We start from the raw sequence: 23,364 nt of genomic DNA on the forward strand, positions 1-23,364 counted from the left end.
ACACACACACACACACACACACACACACACGGTAGACAGCTCCTGAAGAACAACATCTATGGTTGTCTTCAGGCCTCCATATGCGTATGGACACACGGACACTCACACACAATGCACTGGCACACATATACACACCTGTACAGATAGACACACAAGTGATGGGGTTCAGACCCCAGACCTGCTGTGTACTGATTCACTTTGTGACCTTCGGCAGCTTAACCTGTCGGTGCTTCCAATCCTGTTTGTGGAATGGAGATAACAGTGCTGTCTCTGGGGACCTTGGTATATAAACCCCCTAGAACTGTGTCTATCAGCAAGTCTGCACTATGCGTGCATGAGCTGTCATTATTATCTGGCCCCTACTCTTAGATGTTACAGGTGAGAGCACCAAGCCCCACAGAAGGCAAATGGCCTTCCTGATATCACTCAGTGAGTGGCTGAGCTAAGACTAGAACCGAGGGAAATGGGACTTAGTGAATGTGGGACCCTATGATACTGCTCCCTTTCATGCAACAAGAAAAACCACCGCCCCATTGGCATTTTAGACCTAGATTTCAGAGCTTGGAACTCAGGTAATGCCATAGTGAAGGGATCTTCTGGGCAGTGGCTTCAACATGGCTGGCTGGCCACCAGGTTAGAACCATTTCAGTGGCTAGCTCTTCTGTATCTCAGTTTCTTCACTATGATAAGGTGGTAGGGTTGTCATGGGGATCAAATGGGATCCCACACATCATGTGGTAAGCAGGTGACACACTGTGCCTAGTAAGTACTCAATAATGTTAGCTGCCGTTGTTGCCTTTGCAGAGTCCTCCTACCCAGCATTCCCCTCCTCCCTTTTTGGCTTCTCTTTTAACCCTCGGCCACACTTGCTCTCTTCTATGTGGTACACATCAAGGTCTGACTTGCTGACATCCAAAATCCACATTCATCTGCTGTTACTGCCCAGCAGAGAGTGTGATGCCCCACTGGGACTTAACCCCTGAGCCCTCTGTGTCTGGCTCCCTCACCCACTGACCTTGGCCAGTCACTAATTCTTTGTGTGTTGATCTTCCTGCTGAGACTGAGAGGCTGCGGCACACAGCCCCACATGCTCTGGTCATGTTCCTGTGACCCAGGAGGGTCCCCTGGCTCAGCCCACTGGAAGGGGTCACAGGTTGGCATGGGGAAAGTCAGCAGGCTGTCCCCAGAATGTGGAACATCTGGGGCATGAGCTAGCTGGTGGTGGTCATCGTGCCTGCCCGCACCTGTGGCTATGTAGCTATGAAGATGTGCTGGCCGGGCTGGCTGGGGACTGACATTGGGGAGGCTCAAGGGCAGCGATGTAGAAATAGCCCTTCTTGGGGCTGGAGCTGGCACTCTACGTCGTCCTCCCCCATTCTGCACTCCTCCCTGGGGGTCCTTGCAGGGGTTCCTCCCTCCTGCCTGTCCTCCCTGTCTCCTTCTCCCTCTTGGAGTCTCCCAGTATCTCCCTCTCTGCCATCCTCTTTTGTAATCTTGGCCATCTTATGGAGTGCCTTCTTTCTCCTCTCTGAAGAATGGAGAGCTGTCTGTCTCTGTCAGTTCCTTAGATTTCTTCTTCCCTTCATTCTATCCAATTCTCTCCCTACATCCTTGTATCTATGTTTTTCCAAGTATACTGGCTGCTTCTGCTGCCCAGGTCTCTACTATTCCACATGGGTGTGTCTAGGCTGCTTCTAGCCGGGTCTCCCGGCTCGCCCCCATTCATCTCCCCCACCTCACCCCCAGCATCTTCACTTCCCTCCTCCATGTTCTTGAAACTCCTTGACCCTCCACTGCCCCCACTGCCCTGACCGGCTGTGACCCAGGAAGTGTTTGTGACTAGTGCTGCCACTCACTGCCTCCACACACCCTCATCCCTGTGGGTTGAGAAAGGGGTCAGTCTGGGGCCCTGGGACCGGCAGCCTCGCTTCCTAATTAGCAGGAGGTAATTGCCTGGAAGAAAAAAGCCATTTAGAGTGAGACTCCAAGACTCCAACTTAAAGCGGAGGCAGCTGGTGGCCTCTGGGGAACCGGAAGAGGGAAAACAGCTCAGGTTAGGGCCTCACGAAGCCTCACAGCCCTGAGGCTTTTCCAGCCCTGTGTACCCAGGACCCCAGCCTGGAGCAAATGGGAAATAAGCCCTGGACTGGCAGGCCCACCACTCTTCAGCTGAGTTCTGATCAAAATGTGACTTAGGGCAAGCCATTTATTCCTCTGAGCCTTATGCTGACTCCTGTGAGGTCAGAGCCAGGTCATTCCTGCCTGCATTCAGCCCTTAGTATCTCAGGGCTCAGTTCAGTCTGTGGCTATGACAACACTTAGTAAGGCTACACGTACTGCTGAGTGCAAGGTGTTACTGTCTCATCCATGTGGCTCTCAGCTGAGGGTGAGGGTGGTGGAGGGAGGGAATGGTCTTGCAGCTATCTGAGGGACTGTGAAGCTTCTGGAACCCTGGACAATACTTGGAGTTTAAGGGTGGAAAGATAAGGTTTCCCATGACAGTCTTCATGTCTGTCAGCTCCATCATTCTGCATGCTCACTCTTGCTCTCTGATCCCCACTCTTTGTAAGAGGCTGAACATGATGCTGCTTTCTCCAATGGGTGTTTGTAAGGCTAAAGGATATGATGTTTACAGAGCTCTTAGCATGGTACTTAGTGCATAACAAGTGCTCAATGAATGGTACTAGATGGCTGTACTGTAATTAAAGTAAATTAGCTTCACTCCTTCCCTGAATTCAGAGAATCTGTGGTTCAGTGTTGTCTTTACTGTGATTCTATCTGCTTTCCTTTGCTTGTTTGTTTGTTCTGAGGTAGGGTTTCAGGTGTCCCAAACTGGCCTCCTGATCTGCCTGGCTCCTTGTCCTGAATGTGGAATTACAGGTGTGCATGATAATTCCCATCTTATGATGTGCTGGGAATCAAACCTAGGGTCTGGTGCGGATTAGGCACACGCTCTACCAGCTGAGCCCTGTGGCTAGCCCCTGGTTCCTGCTTTTTGTTTTGTGTGATTCAGGGGGAGTTTCTTTAGCCAGCCAGGCTAATAGAAATCTACTACTTCTTAAAAAGCCTCCCACCTATAGAATAGGAGTGTCTCATGGGTATGGTCTCCTCCCCAAGCTCCTCACTTTTCTTCTAGGGAAGGATTATGAGAAGGTGGCTGTGGGAGAATGGAGCTTCTGCCCCGAGGGAAGCAAATTATAGGAGTTTTCTGGCCCAGCAGTGGGAGAAAATGTTGATGCTCACCAAGTCAACACCACCCACCACCTGGAGGTTTGGCTTGGTGCACTCTGGTCATATGTGTTCAGTCTACACTGTGACCCAAGCATCAAGGCATCCAACTAGGCTAGGACAAGGACAGACGAGTCGGAGCGTGCATGTGTTGGGCAATGATGCAAGCTCAGAGTGCCAGATTGCCCTAGGAGCAGTGAGGGGGCGGCGGGGGCCAGGCCGTCTGCTGCTCCTTCCCTGGGCACCCTGCACCACCACTGGGGACCTTCTGTGCTTCTGCTCTGGGTGCAGTTCCAAGATTGCCACCAGGAGGCAGTGTGGCAGACTGCCTAGAGGGACGAGGGTGTGGTGTTTACTTTGGCAGAGAGACTTGTGACTCCCTGGGACCTCATCATCTAAAGAAAAGAAGCTCTGGGGGTCTTCTATTGGCTTCAACTGGGGTTTATTGAGGAAGGGACTGGCAAAGGACAATAGGGGCACTGCGCTCTAATTGTGAGAAGGTTCCAGTCCTTGAGGAACAGTGAGGAACAGACCACTGTTCTGGGACAGAGCACTGTTCAGCACCAAGGACAGTCCTACATCTGTTTCAGTACCACGGGCAGCGCCGGAGGGCTCAGTGGCTCAGACCTAATCACTAATCCTGTGTCAGAGATCTTGTAATATAGTGAAATAGCACACACAAGAGGAACACCTTAAGTTCTAGCGGCAAGGCTCAGAATGGAGAGCAGAGTGAGTAGCCCAAGGTCACACAACTGATGAGTGGCAGAACCGGGTTCACATCCCTACTAGTGTCTCTCCATCCTTCTTGCCCACGTCTGGAGTTACCTCTCTAGTTACCTCTTACCTTCTTAAACATCTCAGGAAGCTGCTTCACATAATCTTGCATCTTCAAGAGCCCTTGAGCTGGCAAAGATTAAGTGTACTCCCCTCCCCCACCCAGAACCCTGGCTAAGTACTTGAAATTCAGGATGGATGAGTCCTCACTCATGGGGCCTTTGTGACTCCAAGCCTCAGGTGGGAGGAAGTCAGAGAAGGACAGGTGCCCTTCCTGATCCATAAGGAAGCCTGTAGCCTGGGGAGGTGCAGTTGAGTCATCAGTATGAGGAACTGTGTGGTGCTCTGAGATCCTCCAATGAGATACAGCCTCTGTGCTGCCGTGTATTATTAATAACAATAAGATGCTGATTTAGGCCAAGGCACAACAATGCATTATTCATAGGAGTAACTAGTGGTCAAGGCTTGTACTTAATCATCACACATCCCTGATCCTGCCCCCACTCCACACTCCTGCAGGAGAGGCCCTTCGTGTGAGCTCCTCCTTTCTTGAGTTCCTGCTGCTCTGATGGATGCGATCATTTGCATGGCTGCCCAGGCAGCTCATCAGCTTTGGGCACAAGGTGGGCAGGGAGAGCAGCAGGCTCCTGGATAACTTGGCTAGATATCCTGCATGGTGCTGACACTTGAACCTGTCAATCTTGAACAACCTTGAGCCTGATAACTTCTGGCCTCAACAGATCTATATAGTCTGCAGATAGTCTGTCTCCCCTCCTTTTGAGCAATCCCATCCCAGGACAGGAAATGTGGGAGGTGAGGGTGGCTGTGGTGTGGGGAGGAGGTAACTGGACAGGAGATGCCCTCATGACCTCCATTAAGTGTGATAATGGATATGAAACCTTTGGTAAACTGTCCAGCATTTCACAAACTGTTCCTCACAGTACAAATGTGAGCCATTATTCCCTAGGCTGTGATGATGTCTGTTGGAAGAGAGAGCAGAAATAGGGAAGGCGTGTGGATAAGACCTTGTAGCTGGCCAGGCCTCACCCCCGATGAGGAGTCTAAGTGCTTGTGGATCCTGACATGTCCATATCCAATTCTTGCTGGACCGGCTCCTGGCCCATCCGGATAATCCTTCATTCGATGTTTACTCACTTGGCATCTCCTCTGAATTCTAAACTGTCTGCATGCAGCCGGCCTCTGCGGCCCCTGCCAGCATGCTCTCCCTGGCTCACTCACACATTATCTGTTTTTATTACAGTCAAGGTTGAGGAAGCTTGCTTGTGTTAAGCCCCTATTTTCAGCTACTTGTAACTTTCCAAAACACTTCCCCTCGGGCCTCCTCTTGTTCTTGCCCCAGGTAAGGCCCATGGTATTGTGGGTTCCTCCGATGCTTTCTGAAGGACATCCAGAGACAATGTCCAGAGGGCATGGGAGAGGGCCAAGACCCAGCTTCCCTTTGAAAGGCTTGCTGGGCTTGCTCCCCTCCTTTTTCCTTTCCTCCTCTCCCACCCATCTCATTTTCTCTTTCCCTTGCAAGGAGAGAGCTGCCAGGCTCCAAGGTGGGTGGCCTGGAAGGAGGAGTTTCAGAGTGAAGAGAGGACAGAAAATTCTGCTGAATGTCAAGCAGCAGAGCTCTGCCTGCCTGTCTGGGCTTCGGGGTTTGGCTTAGTGACTCTGTCTTCCCTTCTCACCACTTCCTGGCTTTCTGGTGTGTACTGGGCTGGAGAAAGAAGGGAGGACACAAGCACCACAAATGTACCTTCCCCATGTCCACATTACCTACCCCAAGCTGCTAGGCTCTGTCCACTTGTAAACGCCCTCCTCCATTTCCATATGCTCGGCATGCATTGTTGGGGGGGGGGGCTTCCTGTGGAAAGCCATGACTGCAGCTCTCACTGCCTTCCACCTGGAATGTTATCCTGGGGGCTGAGGGAAGTGTTGCATAGTGCAGAATCAGGCGGGAGGAGGCGGGCTCAGGGTGGGAAGGTGCTGGCAGATGTAGACCCAACCACCTCCAACAGCACTCCTCCGCGTGCATGCGTGCGTGTGTGCGTGCGTGTGTGTGTGTGTGTGTGTGTGTGTGTGTGTGTGTGTGTGTGTGTGTAGCATAGTGGCAGTACCTTTATCAGTACCAATGATGGAGCCCTGGGCACATCCTCTGACTACTCTCTGTTCTCCCAGCTAGCCCAACTCCAGTATCTGGCCCCTAGCTTCTTCTGGGACTCTTAAGCAGGCTCAGCTGAAGTTGCTTTATCAAGCTGGCATCTGGGAAGAAATCCCTAGGCAACATATGCCAAAGGAGTGTCTGAATTGCTGGGGAAACAGCCCCTGGCTTCTGGGCAGTTCTTGAAAAAGCCCTGTCTTAGTTAGGCTTTCTATTGTTATGATAAAATACCATGACCAAGAGCACCTTGGGGAGGAAAGGGTTTATTTTATCTCGCCATTCCACATCACAGTTCATCATTGAAAGAAGTCATGGCAGGAACTCAAGGCAAGAACCTGGTGGCAGAAGCCATGGTGGAACACTGCTTACTAGCTTGCTTCTCATGGAGGTTCTCTCTTCTTAAATGATGCTAGCTATGTCAAGTTGATGGAAGGAGGAAGGAAAGAGGGAAGGAAGGAAGGGAGGGAGGGAGGGAGGGAGTGATGGAGGAAATGAAAGGAAGGAAGAATGAACTAGCTAGGACAAGCCCTTTCACTGACTTCTTTAGGGTTCACACAGTCTCTTTTCCCTCTAGCTACTGAGTGATTTAAGACATAGCATCCCTGGAGTAGAACAGTGGACAGCCATGGAACACAGGACCTGAAGACCTCAAGTCCCATCCTGTTTTTACCTCTCTCTTGCCCTGTGCTCCTGGGAAGGTTCTCTCAGTTTCCTTCATTGTAAAATGGGCATAAGAGACTTACTTTCATTTGCATGTGGTGGCTTCACACCTTTAGTCCCAACACTCAGGAGGCAGAAGCAGGTGATCTCTTTGAGTTCGAGGGCACCTTGGTCTACATATTGAGTTCTAGCACAGCCAGGGCTATATAGTGAGACCCTGTCTCACCGCCCCCCCCCCACGCACCACGTACATAAGAGATGTACTTCCAAAGAAGTGCCGAGGGCTATGAACCTGACTTGGTGCTGTCAATGACTATGCTAAAAGTACTTGGTAAGGAAATTAATGGCATACAAGCTGGGGATGCTAAAAGGAGCCTCCAGGAAAGGGAGCAGTCCAGGTTGAGAGTGATGGGAAGTAGTAGGCATAGGCAGTATCCATGTCACCATCCACGAGTACAAATGGACATGAATTTTGGGGGTACAAGCCTGTGTTTAGATCTCTAGTGGGCCCAGTCCAGTGGCCTCTCTATAGTATGATCTTAGTTACATGAGCCAGGAAGACAAGGCATTACCCCAGGGGCCCTGGTTGAGGTAACTGAGCTATGCACAAGAAAAGGGGATGAGACAGAAGGTCAGTTAGTTTAAGCTTGTAGGAAGAAGACACTGCTGTGTCCTCAGGGAGGGCATCCTGAAGGAAGTGGGCTTCCCTGGAACTGGATGATTTCATACATTTATTTAGCAATTATCTCTGAAACCTCTCTATGGATGTTTGGCTGTAGAGGCCATGGATCTGAGGTCCCAGCCCTCCAGGTAATCCAACATAGAAAGGATATAGAGATCCTGTAGTTCCAGTACATATAAAGGCGTATGGAAGGGAATGAAGATCAACTTCAGCCAAGTGCTGTGAAGAAAATGACTGTAGGGAGCAGCCATCCAGTCAACTTGACCCAAACCTAGACATATCCAGGGAGAGGTAATCTTAAGAAAATACCTCCATCCAGATTGCCTATAGGCAAGTCAATAGAGCATTTTCTTGATTTAATGATTGATGTGTGAGGGCCCGGTCCACTGTGGGTGGTACCACCCCTGGGCAGATGGTCCTTGGTATATAAAAAAAAAAAAAAGAGCAAGCCAGGAGGAGTGAGCCTGTGAGCAGCGTTCCTCCATGGCTTATGCTTCTGTGTCTGCCTCCAGTTTCCCTCCATGCTTGAGTTCTTGCCCTGATTTCTCTCACTGATGGAGTAATACCTGGAAGCATAAGATGAAATAAACTTTTCCTCCCCAAGTTGCTTTTGGTCATGGTCTTTGTCACAGCAATGGAAACCTAACTAAGATACCATGCAATGCCTCATGGGCATGAAATGACTGGCCTGAGTGCATGTGGGAAGCAGTGGAATGGGTGTGGCTAGGCAGTATTGTAGAGCGTGTCTTGGGACTCCATTCCACCCAGAGGGAGGCCATTGTAGCATGGTGGGAAAGCACAGGCTCAAGAGTCTATAGTTCTTCAGACCTCTGCTTCTTCTCCTGTCTGGGGAATACTAGATTGCCCAAGGTTCTAGAGGTGATATGCAGAAACTATCTGGTGTCATGTCTGCCACACTAGGCATCCCCAGTGAATGTTGGCTACCATTTAGTCCTGACAGCACTGCACCAGGAGATCATCAGCTGGAAAGAAGAGCATGGAGACCTACTCTGTGCCTTACTTGGGCTGTGCAGATGGCCAGTGATGGTGCTGGGGCTTGAACCCAGGCCATGAGCTTCCAAGAAGCCTGCTTCCCCTACTCTGCTTCACCTTGAAAGGAAAAAGGAGGTGATATGTGAGTGGGAAAATGATATCCAACTCAGGAGTGAGAGTTCCAAGGCAGAGGAAGTTCCAGAAAGCCCAGGCCTTATGACTGGACATCTGCTCATGGGCATGCATGCATGTGTATGTAAGCATACATATCTGTGTTAGTAATGACTGTCCATGTTACATGTTCGTGAGAGGATTGTGCTGCCTGTATCTGTTCTTTGTGCATATACCTACCCTCCCCCAACCAGGCAGCCAGTGAGCTTGCCCTCAGAAGTCCATTGCTTCTCAAGCAGCTTCCCCAGGGCACCCAGCAGCCTGCGGTCCTGTTTGATTCTGTTCATCCATAAATCATGGCTTGCTGAGGAGATGAGAGGCAATGAAAGCAAAGCCTTACCAACTTGCACCAGGTCTATAGTTCACACCTGAGGCCCAGCCTGGCTTCCAGCTGTTGCCTCTACCCTACACCTTCTCCTTCCATCCAGAAGCACTCACTGATGCCTGCCAAAGTCAAGCTTCTAGAGGGCCACTTCCTGAGGTAGGGGGTGGATAAGCATGCATAGAACCCAACAAAATGTGACCCTTGGCTTCTGCTATCCTGGGGAGAATGAGAGTGGACCAGTTCAGTCTTTCATTCACTTCTCAGTGAGCCCAGCTTCCTGCCCCAGATGTCTCTGGTCCAGGGCACAATGCAGTAATGCTATGATAATAGCTAGCATTTATTGCTTACTCTGTCAGGCACTGTGCTAAGCACATTATATGTGCTAATTCCTGTTAGTCTCCAAGTAGTCCCAGGAAAACTGTGCTATTATTAGTCCTTGATTACAGGTAGAGAAACCAAGGCATGCAGGGATTAAGCCACATGGCTTGGAAGAGTTTGAGCCAGAATTTGAACCCAGAAGTCTGGTTCTAATACTACACTCTAAAAGACAGGTGCAGAGTAATGGGAATGCTGAAGCAGAAGACATCAATCGATTCTCATTGGGCAGGTTAAGGAAGGCTTCATGGAGGTATTTTCATCAGGGTCTTGACAACTCAAGGGTTTGTAGGGCAAAGTTTGGCATGGAGAAAGAATAACCAGGGTCCTGTTTCGGAATGTGTGTGTGTGTGTGAGTGTGAGTGTGAGTGAGTGTGTAAAAGACAGGCTCAGAGACTGTCGTTAATGCCTCTCCCATTTCTTCACTTCTATCTTGTTTGGGTTACAAATGAGATAACATATGCAGGCACTGAACATTCAACAAATATTTACTGAGCACGTCTTTGTGTGTCACCAAGGATACTGGAGTGAGTGAAGGATTGACAGCCTCTGTCTTCACGGTCCTGAAGTGTGGTACACAGTGGGTGCTTAATAAATGGCAACTTCCCGAGGCTGTTCTTACTCCCAGAGGCCTGGGAGTCTTTCTCATTCACTCTTCCAACAAGTATTTATTGACCACCTACTATATGCCAGGTTCTAGCCTCCATGATGGAATAGTTTTATCTAAGGAACTGATCTTTGCCCCCATGGAGCTGTCCTGCTAGAGAGTTCTATGCACAGACAGTTGGGCTCCCTTCGGAAAGGTTCTCCTTTCATTGAGGTTTGCTTGAGGTGGTATGGGCAGGAGGACAGGACTCAGTTTGATCATGAATGCTGAGTTCCTGTGTGGTGACATGCCCAGCACAGGCCTAGGCAGAGGCAGCAGTATGTCTGAGCTCACCCCCCCCTCCTTGAACACCCCCTACAATTGGCCCAGAAGGCTGGTTCTGCTTAGCTCCTGGTTTGCCCTGCCTCCCAGATCTCCCAATGTCATCTGTCTGCCCTTGTCTGTGTCTCACCCCTGGGGACCCAGGATGTCTTCTCTGTCCAAGGAGAGGTCGTGGAACTCCGCCCTGGGCAAAGGCTGACTAGGGCTCAACATTTCCTTCCCTCAAATGTTAATGTGCTGACAATAAGAGGACTTGAAACCATGTATGTCATCTGAGGAAGGGATAGAAGAGCTGGGGCGGCTTTGCCTGGAGAAGACTTGAAGGGGACATGAGAACTGTCGGCAGGGATTCAGAGGCCTGTCATGCGGCAGAGCTGCCCGAGGGCAGGCTGAGGACCGTGCGGCTGTGAGTTCCAGGGAGACAGATTGGACTCGGCACAAGCTACAGCAGCCTCCTCAATGGTGTCTTCAGGAGAGCCAGCGTCCTGCAGGGACAGCTCCCTGTCAACACCACGGCTATCCAGAGGGGATCATACATCATGGGGCCTGACTCTGTGACTTCCAAGGTCCCTTGCAGCCCAGGGACACAGTGACTCCATCCTCCAGGAATGGTTCCTTTTGGCTGACAGGCGAGAACACGCTTGTGCCCCTTGATGGTAACAGCACTTGAGGGCATGCTGGCCAAGGACATCTTGTCACTTTCATTCCCAGCATCAGTGCAATTTGTAATGGCAAGCATTTGTTTCACCCTGCCTTCAAGGGCTCTGCGAAGGATGCTGAGGGGGCTGAGGGATCTCGAGGAGGAGGAGTCAGCTCCTTGAAAGATAATAGCATCCACACTGCAGGAGACCCTAGAGCCATCATTCCAGAAGGATTCAACTTTGCTCAGTATCTCCTTCTTCAAATGTAATTTTCTTTAAAAGCCCCAGATGTAAAGCCAAGGGAAATGATGCTGATTTGATTGAAGGGGACTTCAGCCTTCTCTACTCAGAATCTACCTCTGCAGCCCCCAAGGGAGTCCAGGGAACCCTAGGTTTTCCAAAGAGTACACTTTGAGAACCAGCAGCCAATATCTAAGGCAAGGAGTGTGGGCCCTGAGACAGACTGACTGTGTTTGACCCTCAGTTCTCATCTACTTGCTGAGTGACTGAACATGATGTCCAAACCCCTTAAGCCTCAGTTACCCTGTCTGCAAAATGAAACCAACTTATAATCTTTATCTCGTTTGTTGTCATGAGGAAGAAGTTGTCCCTGTGGGTGAAGGACCTGGGACTCCCGGCTCATCATCTGAGTTAGGAAGGGTCAGCTCTTCTACATAGTTGACACTGATATCCCAGACATCAAGTACTTGTCCATGGCTGTAGGGCAGGACCATATCAGAGCTCATGGTTGCTGCACATAAAGCTGACAGGAATTGGGCCCAGGGGTTTCTTGTGATTAGGAGTGAGCAGTTGGCTGGCAGGTGGTAGGCTGGTGAATGCTGAGGGAGGGTGACGTTTCCTGGGAGGTCTAGGAAGTTGGTTTGGCCCAAACAGCCTTCTAGAAAGGAGGGGTGGTAAATAGACTCCTAGGGGTGCCACAGTGGTGGGCACTGAGTCAGGGGCCCTGAGAGCCGAGAATGACCCACCCAGCTCTCCTCTAGGAGGCATCTATGCAGGAGAGACCCAGAGGAGAGGACAGGCAGGAGCTAAAACCACAGGAACCAGGACCAGATAGATGCCATCAACTCTTAATTACCAGAATCACTGGCACCGAGAAGCCCATGCAGGCTCCTCTGTAAATAAACTGCATCTTCTTGATTTAGGACACATCCCAGTGCACACATATTTAGAGCTCATATATGGTCTTTGTTGCTTTTCCTCTGCTCACTCCCCCTCATGGTCATTTTTGGTTCAGGTTTTGCAGTCTGTACATTTGTTTTGGGCTAATGTTTACAACCCCCCGTGAGGAAGACAGGGGAGGCTGTTAAATCTGCATTTCCAGAGGAGAAAACGGAGTGCTCACATGGTTTATCCAGGGCCACAGAGTTAGGAAATGGGATCTGTGCAGAAACCTGGGGTTTTCCTCCCACAGTGGGGCTCTGCCCTCACATATGAGGCTTCAGGTGTCTCTTGTGAACTTCTGGGACCTCACAAATAATGCTGAGAAGGCTGGAGCCAACAGGGATGAGAAGGTTGGAAGCAAGCCAAGGGGCTTAGGATGGAGCTGACAGAAAAGGGCTTCCAGCACAAGCCAAGTTGAGTTAATGTGGGCAGAAAATCCCAGAGATTCCCTTTTGATTACACAGTCACTGTTGAGTCTTGGCCAAGCCCTTAAGGGAGGGAGTCTGAAGGTGCTCAGAAGGCAGGTGGCCTTTGGGCCTGTTTACTCCACAGAATTGGGTGTGGCATGTGGGAGGCCACACAGAAGCTGTGGGTCTTCTAGAATCATTGATGGATGGACCCACGGGAAATCGCTGTGTCCTCTCCCTTTGAAAGGAATACTGCTTAGAGAGCAACAGTGCCTAAGCAGCCTGCTCTTTGGTTGTCTTGATGAAGAAGCTGAGGTAGCAGGGAGGACGTCCGGGTTCAGGCAGAAAAGGCCTAGAAAGTTCCAGAAAGAAGGGGAGGGGTGCTTGTTCTTGGGGCTCTGGGATGGAGAATGGCCCTAGTCCATAATGCTCTGACTGTCTGTGTCCTCCTTAGGGGCGCCCACCCGCGATGTCCTGCTGGTCTCTGCCATCATCACCGTCAGCCTTAGTGTCACTATCGTCCTCTGTGGCCTGTGCCACTGGTGTCAGCGCAAACTGGTGAGGCTCTTGTGGGGAGAACCTTTGGGGCTGGGCCTGACCCTGCACACTGCCATTCTGCATTCGCTGGCTTCTAATTCCATGAGGTGCCTAGGCAGATGACCTGTCTGCGGACAGTCAGGGACAACTGCACACAACTTCACACCACAAGCTTACATATACTCACCCACTTCCTTTGCTTGGGTCTTGGTCTTCTACATCTTTTTATACCCAGAGGCGCACACATGGGGACACACATAGATCACCACACGGGCGGGTGGGTGCTCTCACATGCACCACCTCACGCATAGAGAACTGCAGACACACACACACAGACTGAGAATTGAGGCCCTCAGAACCCCTGCTAGTCACCCTTTCCCTCCCCACGCCCCCAATGGGCGTGGCCATTCCACATAGCCTTCTGACCAATGAGAAGGCGCCGCCCGCCCCGCCCCGCCCCCAGCCGCCTGCACATCCATTCTGATTCTCCTGGTTTGTACAAGCACAAACGGCTTCTTTTCATTTTTAACGAGGGCTGGGGAATTAACGAGCGGGATTAGGCTATCAATAAGTAACGACACTGTCAGGAGGGACATTCATCACCCGAGGGCGCCGGGAGCGAGAGCTGTGAGCCACCCGTTCTGCCATCTCTCTGCAGCTAGGCAAGTGCTGCTGTTCCCACTGGACCCCCTTTCTGGGCCTTTCAGCCTGAGTGCTACCTCACATCCTGCCCAGTAGCTCAGTGGGACTTGTGAGGGCTACAGGGAGTGATCTCAATAAAGGTTCACAGATGTCCCAAGTGCAGGCAGGGATCAGGCATCCCTCCACCCCTCAATCACTCAAACACCACCCCCATCTCCCCCACCCTGCCCCCGTCCAGAATAGGATGATTGGGACCTGAGGAACCGTGAGGACAGGAGTAAACCTGAGTCATGGGCCCTGAGTGGGTAGAGGCTTCATGCTCCTCTCCAATGTAGGAAGAGAAGGGGGCAAGCATCTTTGGAAAGAGCTTGAGGTATGGTGAGGAAATCTATGGGGAGAACCTAAGAAGCTGATAACCCACCATGGCTCCTTCAAGAAGGCAGTGTTGTTTACTGGGTGAGCCTCTCCACTCTGGGGTATTGATATGCAGCTCCCATCCCTGGAGAAGAACCACAAGTTCAGCTCCCTGTGTGAGTGTGATGATATGTCCCCTGCTGTGGACAGGAGTGTGAGCTAGCTGGCCTCCGTTGTTCCTTGGTCCATCACATCTGCCTCAAAATTTCAAGTAAGGTACTAGAGGGAGTTGGGCTTCGTGCCATGAGTACCAGTGTCTTCCAAGACCATGGACGTGACTGCTCTTGGCATGTACCTTGTTGCCTTGTAGGACCAGTTAGACCGTTCCTACCTGTCTGTGTTTGAAAGCAGAGGAATATTGTACAAGCTGGTGATGGTGCGTGTGTGTGTGTGTGTGTGTGTGTGTGTGTGTGTGTGTGTGTACATACTGCTGAGCAGTGGAATGTGTATCATTTTCTCAGATCCCTGAGGTCTGCCTCATGTCTTAGTCTTCCCTGCATATGCACTGTGCCACTGAGTGTGTGTGTGTGTGTGTGTGTGAAGACACCCTTTCCAAGACCAGAGAACAAGTGACATCATCCCACCAGCACTCATCTCTGATGAGAATAGAGGATGAGACAGGTTTGTTTGTAGTTGGGGACTTCAGAGTGCCTTGGCCATTTAAGAGGTTCTGAACCAGCAACCTCACTGGCCCAACCACACTACAACCTCCAGCTAGGAACCTTCCCAGGGTTCCAGACCATAGTCTGTCTCCCTGGACTTGCACTTCATAGAATATCGCTTTCTTAGCATGCTCCCCACCACCACCACCCCAAGCTCCTGGCACCGCGGATCCCAGATGACAGGGCCCTTTTTACCCAGGCTAGTTCCTTGGTCTTTAAAAGGGGACTTAAAACCCTGTCCTTACAGATGGTGACTGGACTCTCCTTGCCTTCCTGTGCCCTCAGCCCCCCTGACACTATACCTTGGCAGCCCAGATCTGATTTCCAAACATTAATAACTTCCATAATCTTCAGCTGGCTTTTCCAGATCATCCTGGCAAGTCCCCTCCCTGACAAGCAGGCTAGTGCCACTGGGCTCCTCTCAAACCACCCAGTATCTCTGGGCTCTCACATAAGTTTTCTGTTAATTTGGGTTGCCCTTTGAAATTCTCAGTGCCCCAGCTGAATCCTACCCTGGGTCCTGTCCCACATAGCACCCTGGCTCCTGTGGAAGAGTTAGTCACTGCAGCCAGCAGGAAAACTTCTCTGAGCTGCAGGTGGGTGGCAGTCAGAATCTCCCCAAAATGCTCTGGGCCATCAAGATCACCAACCCCAGCCCTGTCTGGCCTTGAGGAAGGGGTAACTGGACATCCTTGGAAGAGGGTGCTAGCCAAGGCAAGCTCTCCTGCAAATACCTGAAAGAAAGAGGAGAAGGTGGATGAAGTTCCAAGGTTTTCCTCAGAAGGGCCCCACACTGTCCAGAGCTGGGGGGTCGCGGGACTCTGGCTCCTGCCTAAGGTCCTTCTGAAAATAGCCCTTGGTGAGCACAGCATGGCCCCACCCTGATGGTCTCCATCAGTGTTGGGAATTGTTGGGGATTTGAACCTCGAAGAAACAAATGATGAAAGGGACCAGAGAAATGTGAGGGAGGGTGGCTCTGTGGACCCGAGAGGCCTGGCATCTCTGTGTTTAAGTTTGAAGATTTGAGCTCAGGGAAACAACTTGAGGCCCAGGTCGCAGTGTGGATGGGGAAAGAGGATGGCACTTCCAATAGACATTGTGAATTACCTGTAGGTGCCAGGTGCCACTCCCTGTGCTGGAGAGTGGAAAGCCTTGCCTTTGTGTGGCTTTGAGCCAGGATATAGGAGCTGACACAAACAGAGAAAGTGGTGCTGTCTGGTACCAGTAGACGAACCTGGGGGCATCAAACTATTCCAGGAGGGAGGATAGAGCGGTCAGAGAGGGTGGAAGGGTTGACCAGGGTAACATGGAGCACCCGTGGCTCTGCCAGGGCCGCATCAAGGTGCCCTGAGATACCGAGGTGCTGCACGTAAAACAGGGAGGACTCTATTCCACATATTCCCAGGAGCTTTGCTGCAGCCTCCCCAGATTCCCGTAGCCAGGAAGGGGCTGCAGCTGGCAGGGGCATGTGGGAACACAGCCGTGGCAGCTTTTATTCTGTGTTTGGAAGGATGGAATAATTGACTGTTGTGGCTACGGTGTTGGTGCACATGAGAGAATGCTGAAGAATACATGTGCATGCTTGCATACATGTGTGTCTGTGCATCTGCATTTGTCTGTCCCCACTCAGCTAGTTCAGGGCTTGTTAGTACCCAGTGGTAAAGGGGTCTGCAGGGCAGACCTGGCCCTTGTCCAGCCTGTATCCTCAAACTGCCTGTACCAACCTGGTGCCTGGCCCAGGCCTGAGGCCTGGAGGATGCTTGGTGGCAGCCAGGAATGTTAATGGGGCCGGGCTCTGCATGAGCTAAATTTAGAAACCCAAACTGAGAAGGTGAATGGTGCTCACCTTCCCAGCAGCAGGCCTGGTCGTTGCTGTTCTTCCTTGCACTGGTGGACCCAGGACGCCCATCCCTGACCTGCTGCCTCTCTGTTCACACTGGACTAAGCAACTCTGGGGGCTGCACAAGGGCCAGGAAACCTTGGAGCCCCCAGGGTCAGGATGTACTCTCCCCAAAATTGTCCCTGCTTCCTAGCCCTAGGGCATGAGGACCCCAGCAAGCCCCCAAGCAATGACCAACAATACTGGCAGGCTCAGGCACGTGGCCTGCTCCCTGCCCCCGCCGCTCACATCATTGGCCACTGCCAACCTTGCCCTGTAGGATGCCACCCCCACCATCTGGGGGTGGTGACGTGGACACTGTGACGTGTCCAGGCGCCTGAGAGCCGTCTGTCCACAGCAGAGGGAACTGTGTTTCTGGGAGTCGGGCCAGAGGCGCAGGAGAGAGGCAGACAGGATGGCCTGATACCTGAGGGTCAGGCATGAAAGATTGCTTGTAGGCAGAGGCAGGTCCTAGAGCCCACAAGGTGCCTGGCTGTGGGACAGCTACCCCACAATGACAACAATCCCTCACATTGACTCTGGACTTTATTGATAATCTCTCTCCTTTCCTCTGGAGCCCCTGTTCTGGGGAGATGGGGAATGTCCAGATCTTCACCCAAGAAGTAACCCTGATACTGTCTCCACAGGGCAAACGCTACAAGAACTCCTTGGAGACGGTGGGCACACCAGACTCGGGGCGTGGGCGCAGTGAGAAGAAAGCCATCAAGTAGGTGCCAGGCTGCCAGTTTGGGGGGTATACAGATAGCCCCAATGGGAGAAGCCCCTTCTCCAATTCCTCAGACCTGGTCACACACATACCTAGTGCCCCCCTCACTCCCTGAGGTCACGCCCATGTCCGCCTCCTTGGTCTCAGAACCGTGGATAACCCCAGGGCCCCCTTTTTCTGTTTATGCCCCAGACCCTGAGATTTTGGAGATTGAAGTCTCCTTAAGGCTACCTCTCCCCCACTCCCTATGTGTGCCATGCTGATTCTTACATCCAGCTCTTAAGGTCATCCACACTGTCCCTACCGCCACTGGCAGGCCCCTGAACCCTTCAGTCTCCTCCCCAAGACCCTACTTATGGGCTTGGAATCACCTCCTCATGGGCTGAGTGTCTTTTCTCACTCTTCACATATGCTCCCAGGGCAACCTGGAAAGGGTGATAGGCAAGTCACAAGGACCCCAGCTAGCCTCAATGCTGGGCCAGGGGAATGAGGCCCATGTGGAGAGGCTCTGTCTTCCTAATGTCCCACTTCAGGTCTCATGGATTATACCCTGCCTTGGGTTCCCCACTGGTATCTAAGAGCCTAGGCCATAGACCAAGACCACCTTGGCCAGCTCTCTGCTGAGAGTCGGTAGGAGACAATACAGAACCCTCTGTCCAACTAGGGCTCAGGCTCTGAGAATGGAGCTTTCCCTATCTTGTTATCCATGGAGACCAGGCCTTCATGGGGATTCTGTCCAGCCCATCTGGATGGGATCAAGCCTGCTGGCCAAGGGGCTTTGCCTGGAAGCTGAGCCCCCAGCCCTACCCATACTTCTCTCCTGTCAATTCAAGGCCCTCCACTTTCACTGCCCCTTCCCCTGCACCCCTGCACACCCTTGCCCTCCTGCATCACTCATTCTTCCCCTTGATCCCCTATCCATTCCTGAAGGCTCCCCCTGCCCCTCCTCTTTTTTAAATCTCTTGCTCTGACCCTGTTTGGGGCTTTCATAGAAGTTGTGAGGGGGGTTGTCTGAGGTGGGGGATGAACAGAAGGGTGGGCCAACTAGGGCTTGGGTGGGTGGGAGGCTCAGAAGGAAACCACGGGGAGTCTTTGAAGCTGAGTTTGGTTGCATGCTCTTCGTCTTCAAAGACAGGAGCTGGTGGGACTTGGGGGCTGTAGCAGAACACAGGCTCTGAGCTTTCTGAGGTGGGGGTTGAGGAGGATCAGGTGAGCAGAGCAGGAGGCCACCTATAGTCTGGGCTGTTTGAAGCCCCAAGTGAAGACAGATGATCATAACCTTCCCAGATAGGGGTGTTCATGACAGGGAAGGCATTCTAGAAAGTATCCTCCTCTGGTCAACAAAGGGAAAGGAGGGCACCAGGGCAAGAAGCAGGCTTCAGCCAGGGTCCAGAGGGCCCTCTAAGGCACAGTGAGGGCAGAGTGACCCTCTGACACCCTGTCAACCCATTGTGCACAGCCTGAGCCTGCTTCCTCCTGATGTGCTGTGCCTGACATAGAAGCCACTACTCATGCCTGCCTGTGTTCCTGTATCCCATCCTGGGCAATTTATTTACTGCACAACTCCCCACTGGCTTAGGACCTTCCAAAGGAATCGTGTTGTCAAGGGTTCTGGGACACTGTATTCCTCAGCCGTGCTTCCCAAACTGTTCCTTGGAGCACCTGTGCCTCAGAAATGATTAACACATCCAGGGTTTCACAGCCAACCAAGTCTGGGAAACACTGCACACTCCATCTCCCTTTTGGCGACACTGATGGCCAGTGACACATTATGACCAACAAGTTATACAGTAAAGGAACCGGTTTCCCCAGCCTTCTTTCATGAGGGATCATCCTTTCCAGTACCATGGTAGAAATCCAAGTGGCCCCAGAACTCGGGGTGGGGAACAACCTGGCAATGGTGCTGGGTGGATCTTTCCCCTCTAGGACCTAGATTGGATGGGGACCTGGAGGGGGCATGGGGAGGGAGACTGCTGACCTGCTGCACCCCTTTAACAACTGATGTGGGGGGTCTCCATCCAAGCAAGGTCTTACTGGGGAGTGGAGCCAAAGGAGTATCTCTTACGGGCCTGAGATCTTTTGTACAGGGAGAATTTTCTCCTGGAGACTACCCTGCCACCCTTCCCTAGCCACTGATCCCCCTGTCTCTGTGAGCTGGCTCGGGGCCTGGGCTTGAACTTTGTGCATTAGACTCCCTGTGAAACATTTCCAGAGTGTAGACAGTAAGTGCCTATCTGTAGGGATAGCCAAGGCCACCATCTCCTCTGGGTCCATAGTGCTTCTCATCTCTTTCTTCTCCATCCCTGAGTCTCAGAAGGAGCACCAAGGCCAAGATGCAACTGTCAGGGACATGAGGAGCAGCTCCTCTGGGAACAGTTGATTCTTAGGGGAGAATGTCCCCATAATGCTGGCCCCTATCCATGCTTCACTTCACCAAGCAAGGACGCAGGCCAGACTCTTCCCCTGGGCCCTTTCTCTATAGCACCCCTGTCATCCATGCATGGCTCCCTTCTAGACTGGTTCAGTGGCCTGGGAGCTACCCCTCTCCTCTCTCTCAGCACCTGTCCCTGTTGCTTTGGGAACCCAGGAAGCTAGCAAGCTGTTCGTAATTTCAGAAACCTCCAGGCCATGACTTACAGGAGCCCAGGATTCTGCCACCTACTCTACCCTATGTCCCTACATAGAAATTCCTATATCCTTTATGCTCTCAGCCTGTCAGCTGAGGACAAGTCACCCAGAAGGAGGGGTGGTAGACTAGGGTGAGGGTCCCTTCTAAACTCACCAGCTCTACCTTAGGGACAGGATCACAAGAAACCTTCCCAGTTGGCCAAGCCAAGTTTATACTGTGGGCCCAAGGCTGGGCAGGTCCCATTGGCTCCACTGACAGAAGAGCAAACTCCCTCCACATAGTCCCCAGATCAAAGGATCTTGATGGCCCCTGATGATACCCTCTGGGGTCAGAGACCAGCCTCACCTAACAAGTCCAATCACCCCATTTGTCTCAAGTGAGGCCTTCTGCTCACCTGGTCTCATGGAAACCCTGCATCCCAGCCTCACCAGAGGAAGAGGCGGGGGGGGGACATGGAAAAGGGACAAAAGCTTCTTTGATGGGAAACTGAGGCCAGAGAGAGACAGGGCCAGCTACTAGCAGCAGGATTTGCCCTACTTTTCAACACCTTCTGACATTAAACTAGCACCTTACCCTTCTCCCAGAGTACCCCTTGCCCCATCCCGGCCCTGTCTCCCATCCCCACCCCATCCCAAACCCCTCCTCTCTCATGGTCTTTCTCTCTCCCACCAGCTTCCTAGGCACGAGGCTCTCCCGTCTGCCTGCCTGCAGCTTGTCTCCTTCCTGTGCAGCTTCCCCCGGCCAGCCTTCCAGTGCACGTGTGTTTGTATGAATGTGTGCGCCGACATGGATGTGTGCGTGTAAGGATGCCTGGCCCAGGCTGCAGTGCCCGTCCACCCTCCTGCCTTTCTTCCTCTGCAGGAGCAGACCCTCGAGGCCCTACCCTCTGTGTGCCCCCAGGGGCCCCACGTCCCTTCTGGTCCCTTCTGCCCCTGCAGGACTTGCTGTTCTGGTCTCTTCTTGTATCTTCCTGTTTTCTCCCCTCTCTCTCTCTGCCCCTCCAGCGACCTAGACAGAGACTTTTGGAATAACAATGAAAGCACAGTGCAGCAGAAATGGAGTTCCTATCCTCCCAAGGAGTTTATTCTAAACATTTCACCCTACGCCCCTTATGGCGACCCTCGACTGTCCCTCAAGTGAGTGACTTTACCTGGTTTGATCATATGTTCTGAGTTCCGCGCACGCCCCACCCTTCCCTTCTCCTGCCCCCCCTCTCCTGCTCCTCCCCCTCCACTTTCCCCTCCATTCACCCCATGGGCAGGCTGGCCATGGAGACGAGCAACCCCTCCTGCCCCCCTCGCCTGCCTGCCCCTCTCCTGTCACCTCCCCCAGGGCCAGCCATGCAGGAGAGCCCCCTCCGCAGCCCCACCTGGTCCCCGGCCACGCCCCCTGGCTTCCCACCCTCTGTGCAGTCAGGATGGGGTTGCCCGTTTTGGTCCCTCCCTCTCAGTTGTGGCTCGCTTTTTCCTCCCCGCTGTGTGCTGCGGCCGTGGCTGCTGGTGGTCGGTGGTCGGTGGTCGGTGGTTCGTGGTGGTGGCGGTGATGGTGGTGGTGGTGGTGATGAACTCTGACTAACACGGCTTTCTCTCTCTCCCTGCCTGGGGGCCTCCTGGCCTGGACAGCCCGCTCTTCCTCCGTCGTTAACCCTTCGTTGTCCTGTGGGATAGAGTTGGAGGTGGCTGCCCTCCCCCAACCCCCACCGCTCCTGCCCTAGGCGGTGGGGAGGGGCCCCCCTCCATTGTCGTGGTGCGTTGTTCTCTGACCCCAGCCCGCCCGGTCCCCTCTCTCCTCTGCAGGCTCCACTGTTAACCCATTTGCAGTGCTGATGTCTCTCTTTCTCTCTGTCTGTCTCTTGTCCGTCTGTTTCTCTCCTCCTCTCTCACTGTCTCTTTCTTCCTTTTATCTGTCGATGTTTTTCCTCTTCTTCCCCCCTCCTACCCCCATGTGTGGCCTGCCCTCTCTCCCCCACCGCCACCCCCGGTGCTCCTGTGGCCTGGCTGCCTCCTGCACGCCTCCAGTGGCACCCTCCTGTCAGGCGCCAAAGTGGCCACTGCGGCGGCGGGGCTGGCGGTGGAGCGGGAAGGCCGGCTGGGGGAGAAGCTGGCGCCGGTGCCACCACCCGGAGAGGACGCCTTGAGAAGCGGCGGGGCTGCCCCCAACGAGCCGGGCAGCAGTGGCAAGGCGGGGAGAGGCCGCTGGCGGATGGTGCAGAGCCACCTGGCCGCAGGGAAGCTCAACTTGTCCAAGTGAGTGATGGCACCCCACGGCTGCCAGAGCCATGAGCTCAGGCCTGCCCCCACCAGGGTGGACAGCGGGACCCCTGGCATGCCCGCTGCTGCCCCCAGAGGTGCCGTCCTCGGCCCCTGGTTCATTCCATACCTTCACAAGACTCTTTCATCGTCCTCGCCATCAAGCACAACAAAGTCAGCCATATGCTCTCACATTCAGGCCTCTGGCAGCCTCCTCCCATGAATGTCTTCCTTTGCCAGTGACCAGGTCATTCCATTCTCTTCCCCAGAGCAGCTTCACTCCAGTCCTTGGGCCATCCCATCCTCTTTGACTGGCCACCCCATCTCAGCCATCAGGTCATCCCTCCGTGGGCAGCAGGCCCTTGGTTGTCCCACTGTGGGACCATCCCATTCCTGGGGAGCAGGCCCATCTCTGCCTGTATTTTTATCACTCATCAGCCAGTGGGCCTTTGCTCTTTTTGGCCAGCTGCTGGCTCTAGACCCTACCTTGAGTCATTCCATTTTGAATGATTTCATCTGCTTGTCCTAGCCTTGCTTGTACCATGACACCATCTGCCACAGGGTTTCATCTATGAGCAGCCACAAGGCTGCCACAAATGTTCATCTCATAGCAGCCATCCCCACTGGCTAGCCCTGTCTTGGTCAGTGAGCTATCCCACCAATAGTAGTTCTTGAGGGTTGAGGTTGTTGAGCCCCAGCAAGCAGTTCCTTTCAAATGTCAGAGGGTAGTCAGAAGAGCCTGTCCCTTTTTAATGGCCTCCTGGACTTGCCAAGCAGTCCTGGATGGTTGACACAAGCATCTGTCTTTCCACTAAGGCTGCCTAATTCTCCTCTTGGCTTTCAGAACTTCCAGTCTCCCTCAGTAAAGCCCTTCCAATTCCCAGGTCCTCTGAACTATGAGCACCTCACAAATTTGAAAGTGGGTTCCACTTTGAGCTGCTGGCATTGTCTCATTTCCAGTCATGAAGGAGCCTCCCCTTAGAAGACCAGCAGCCTTGATCCTTCTTAGTGTTGGGATGTTCAGCTCAAGTCAAGGCCCTCCTGGCTCTCTTCAGAAGACACACACACACACACACACACACACACACACAC

The 23,364-nt window shown here is 52.7% G+C and overlaps 1 protein-coding gene across 5 annotated transcripts in view; it reads left to right on the top strand.

Annotated features, from left to right (window-relative positions):
* Syt7 (synaptotagmin 7) overlaps positions 1-23,364 on the top strand; it is a 58,449-nt gene that overhangs the window by 9,784 nt on the left and 25,301 nt on the right. For 2 of the 5 annotated variants that reach the window (XM_051193931.1, XM_051193935.1), the window contains exons 2-5: positions 12,988-13,091; positions 17,315-17,394; positions 21,028-21,159; positions 22,042-22,269. In XM_051193931.1, the coding sequence (XP_051049888.1) occupies positions 12,988-13,091; positions 17,315-17,394; positions 21,028-21,159; positions 22,042-22,269 (544 nt within the window). The remainder of the gene's footprint in view (positions 1-12,987; positions 13,092-17,314; positions 17,395-21,027; positions 21,160-22,041; positions 22,270-23,364) is intronic. The other 3 variants (XM_051193933.1, XM_051193932.1, XM_051193934.1) reach the window with 3 other exon arrangements.

The sequence above is a fragment of the Phodopus roborovskii genome, unplaced genomic scaffold (genome assembly GCF_943737965.1).
Source record: "Phodopus roborovskii unplaced genomic scaffold, PHOROB, whole genome shotgun sequence".
NCBI classification, from domain to species: domain Eukaryota; kingdom Metazoa; phylum Chordata; class Mammalia; order Rodentia; family Cricetidae; genus Phodopus; species Phodopus roborovskii.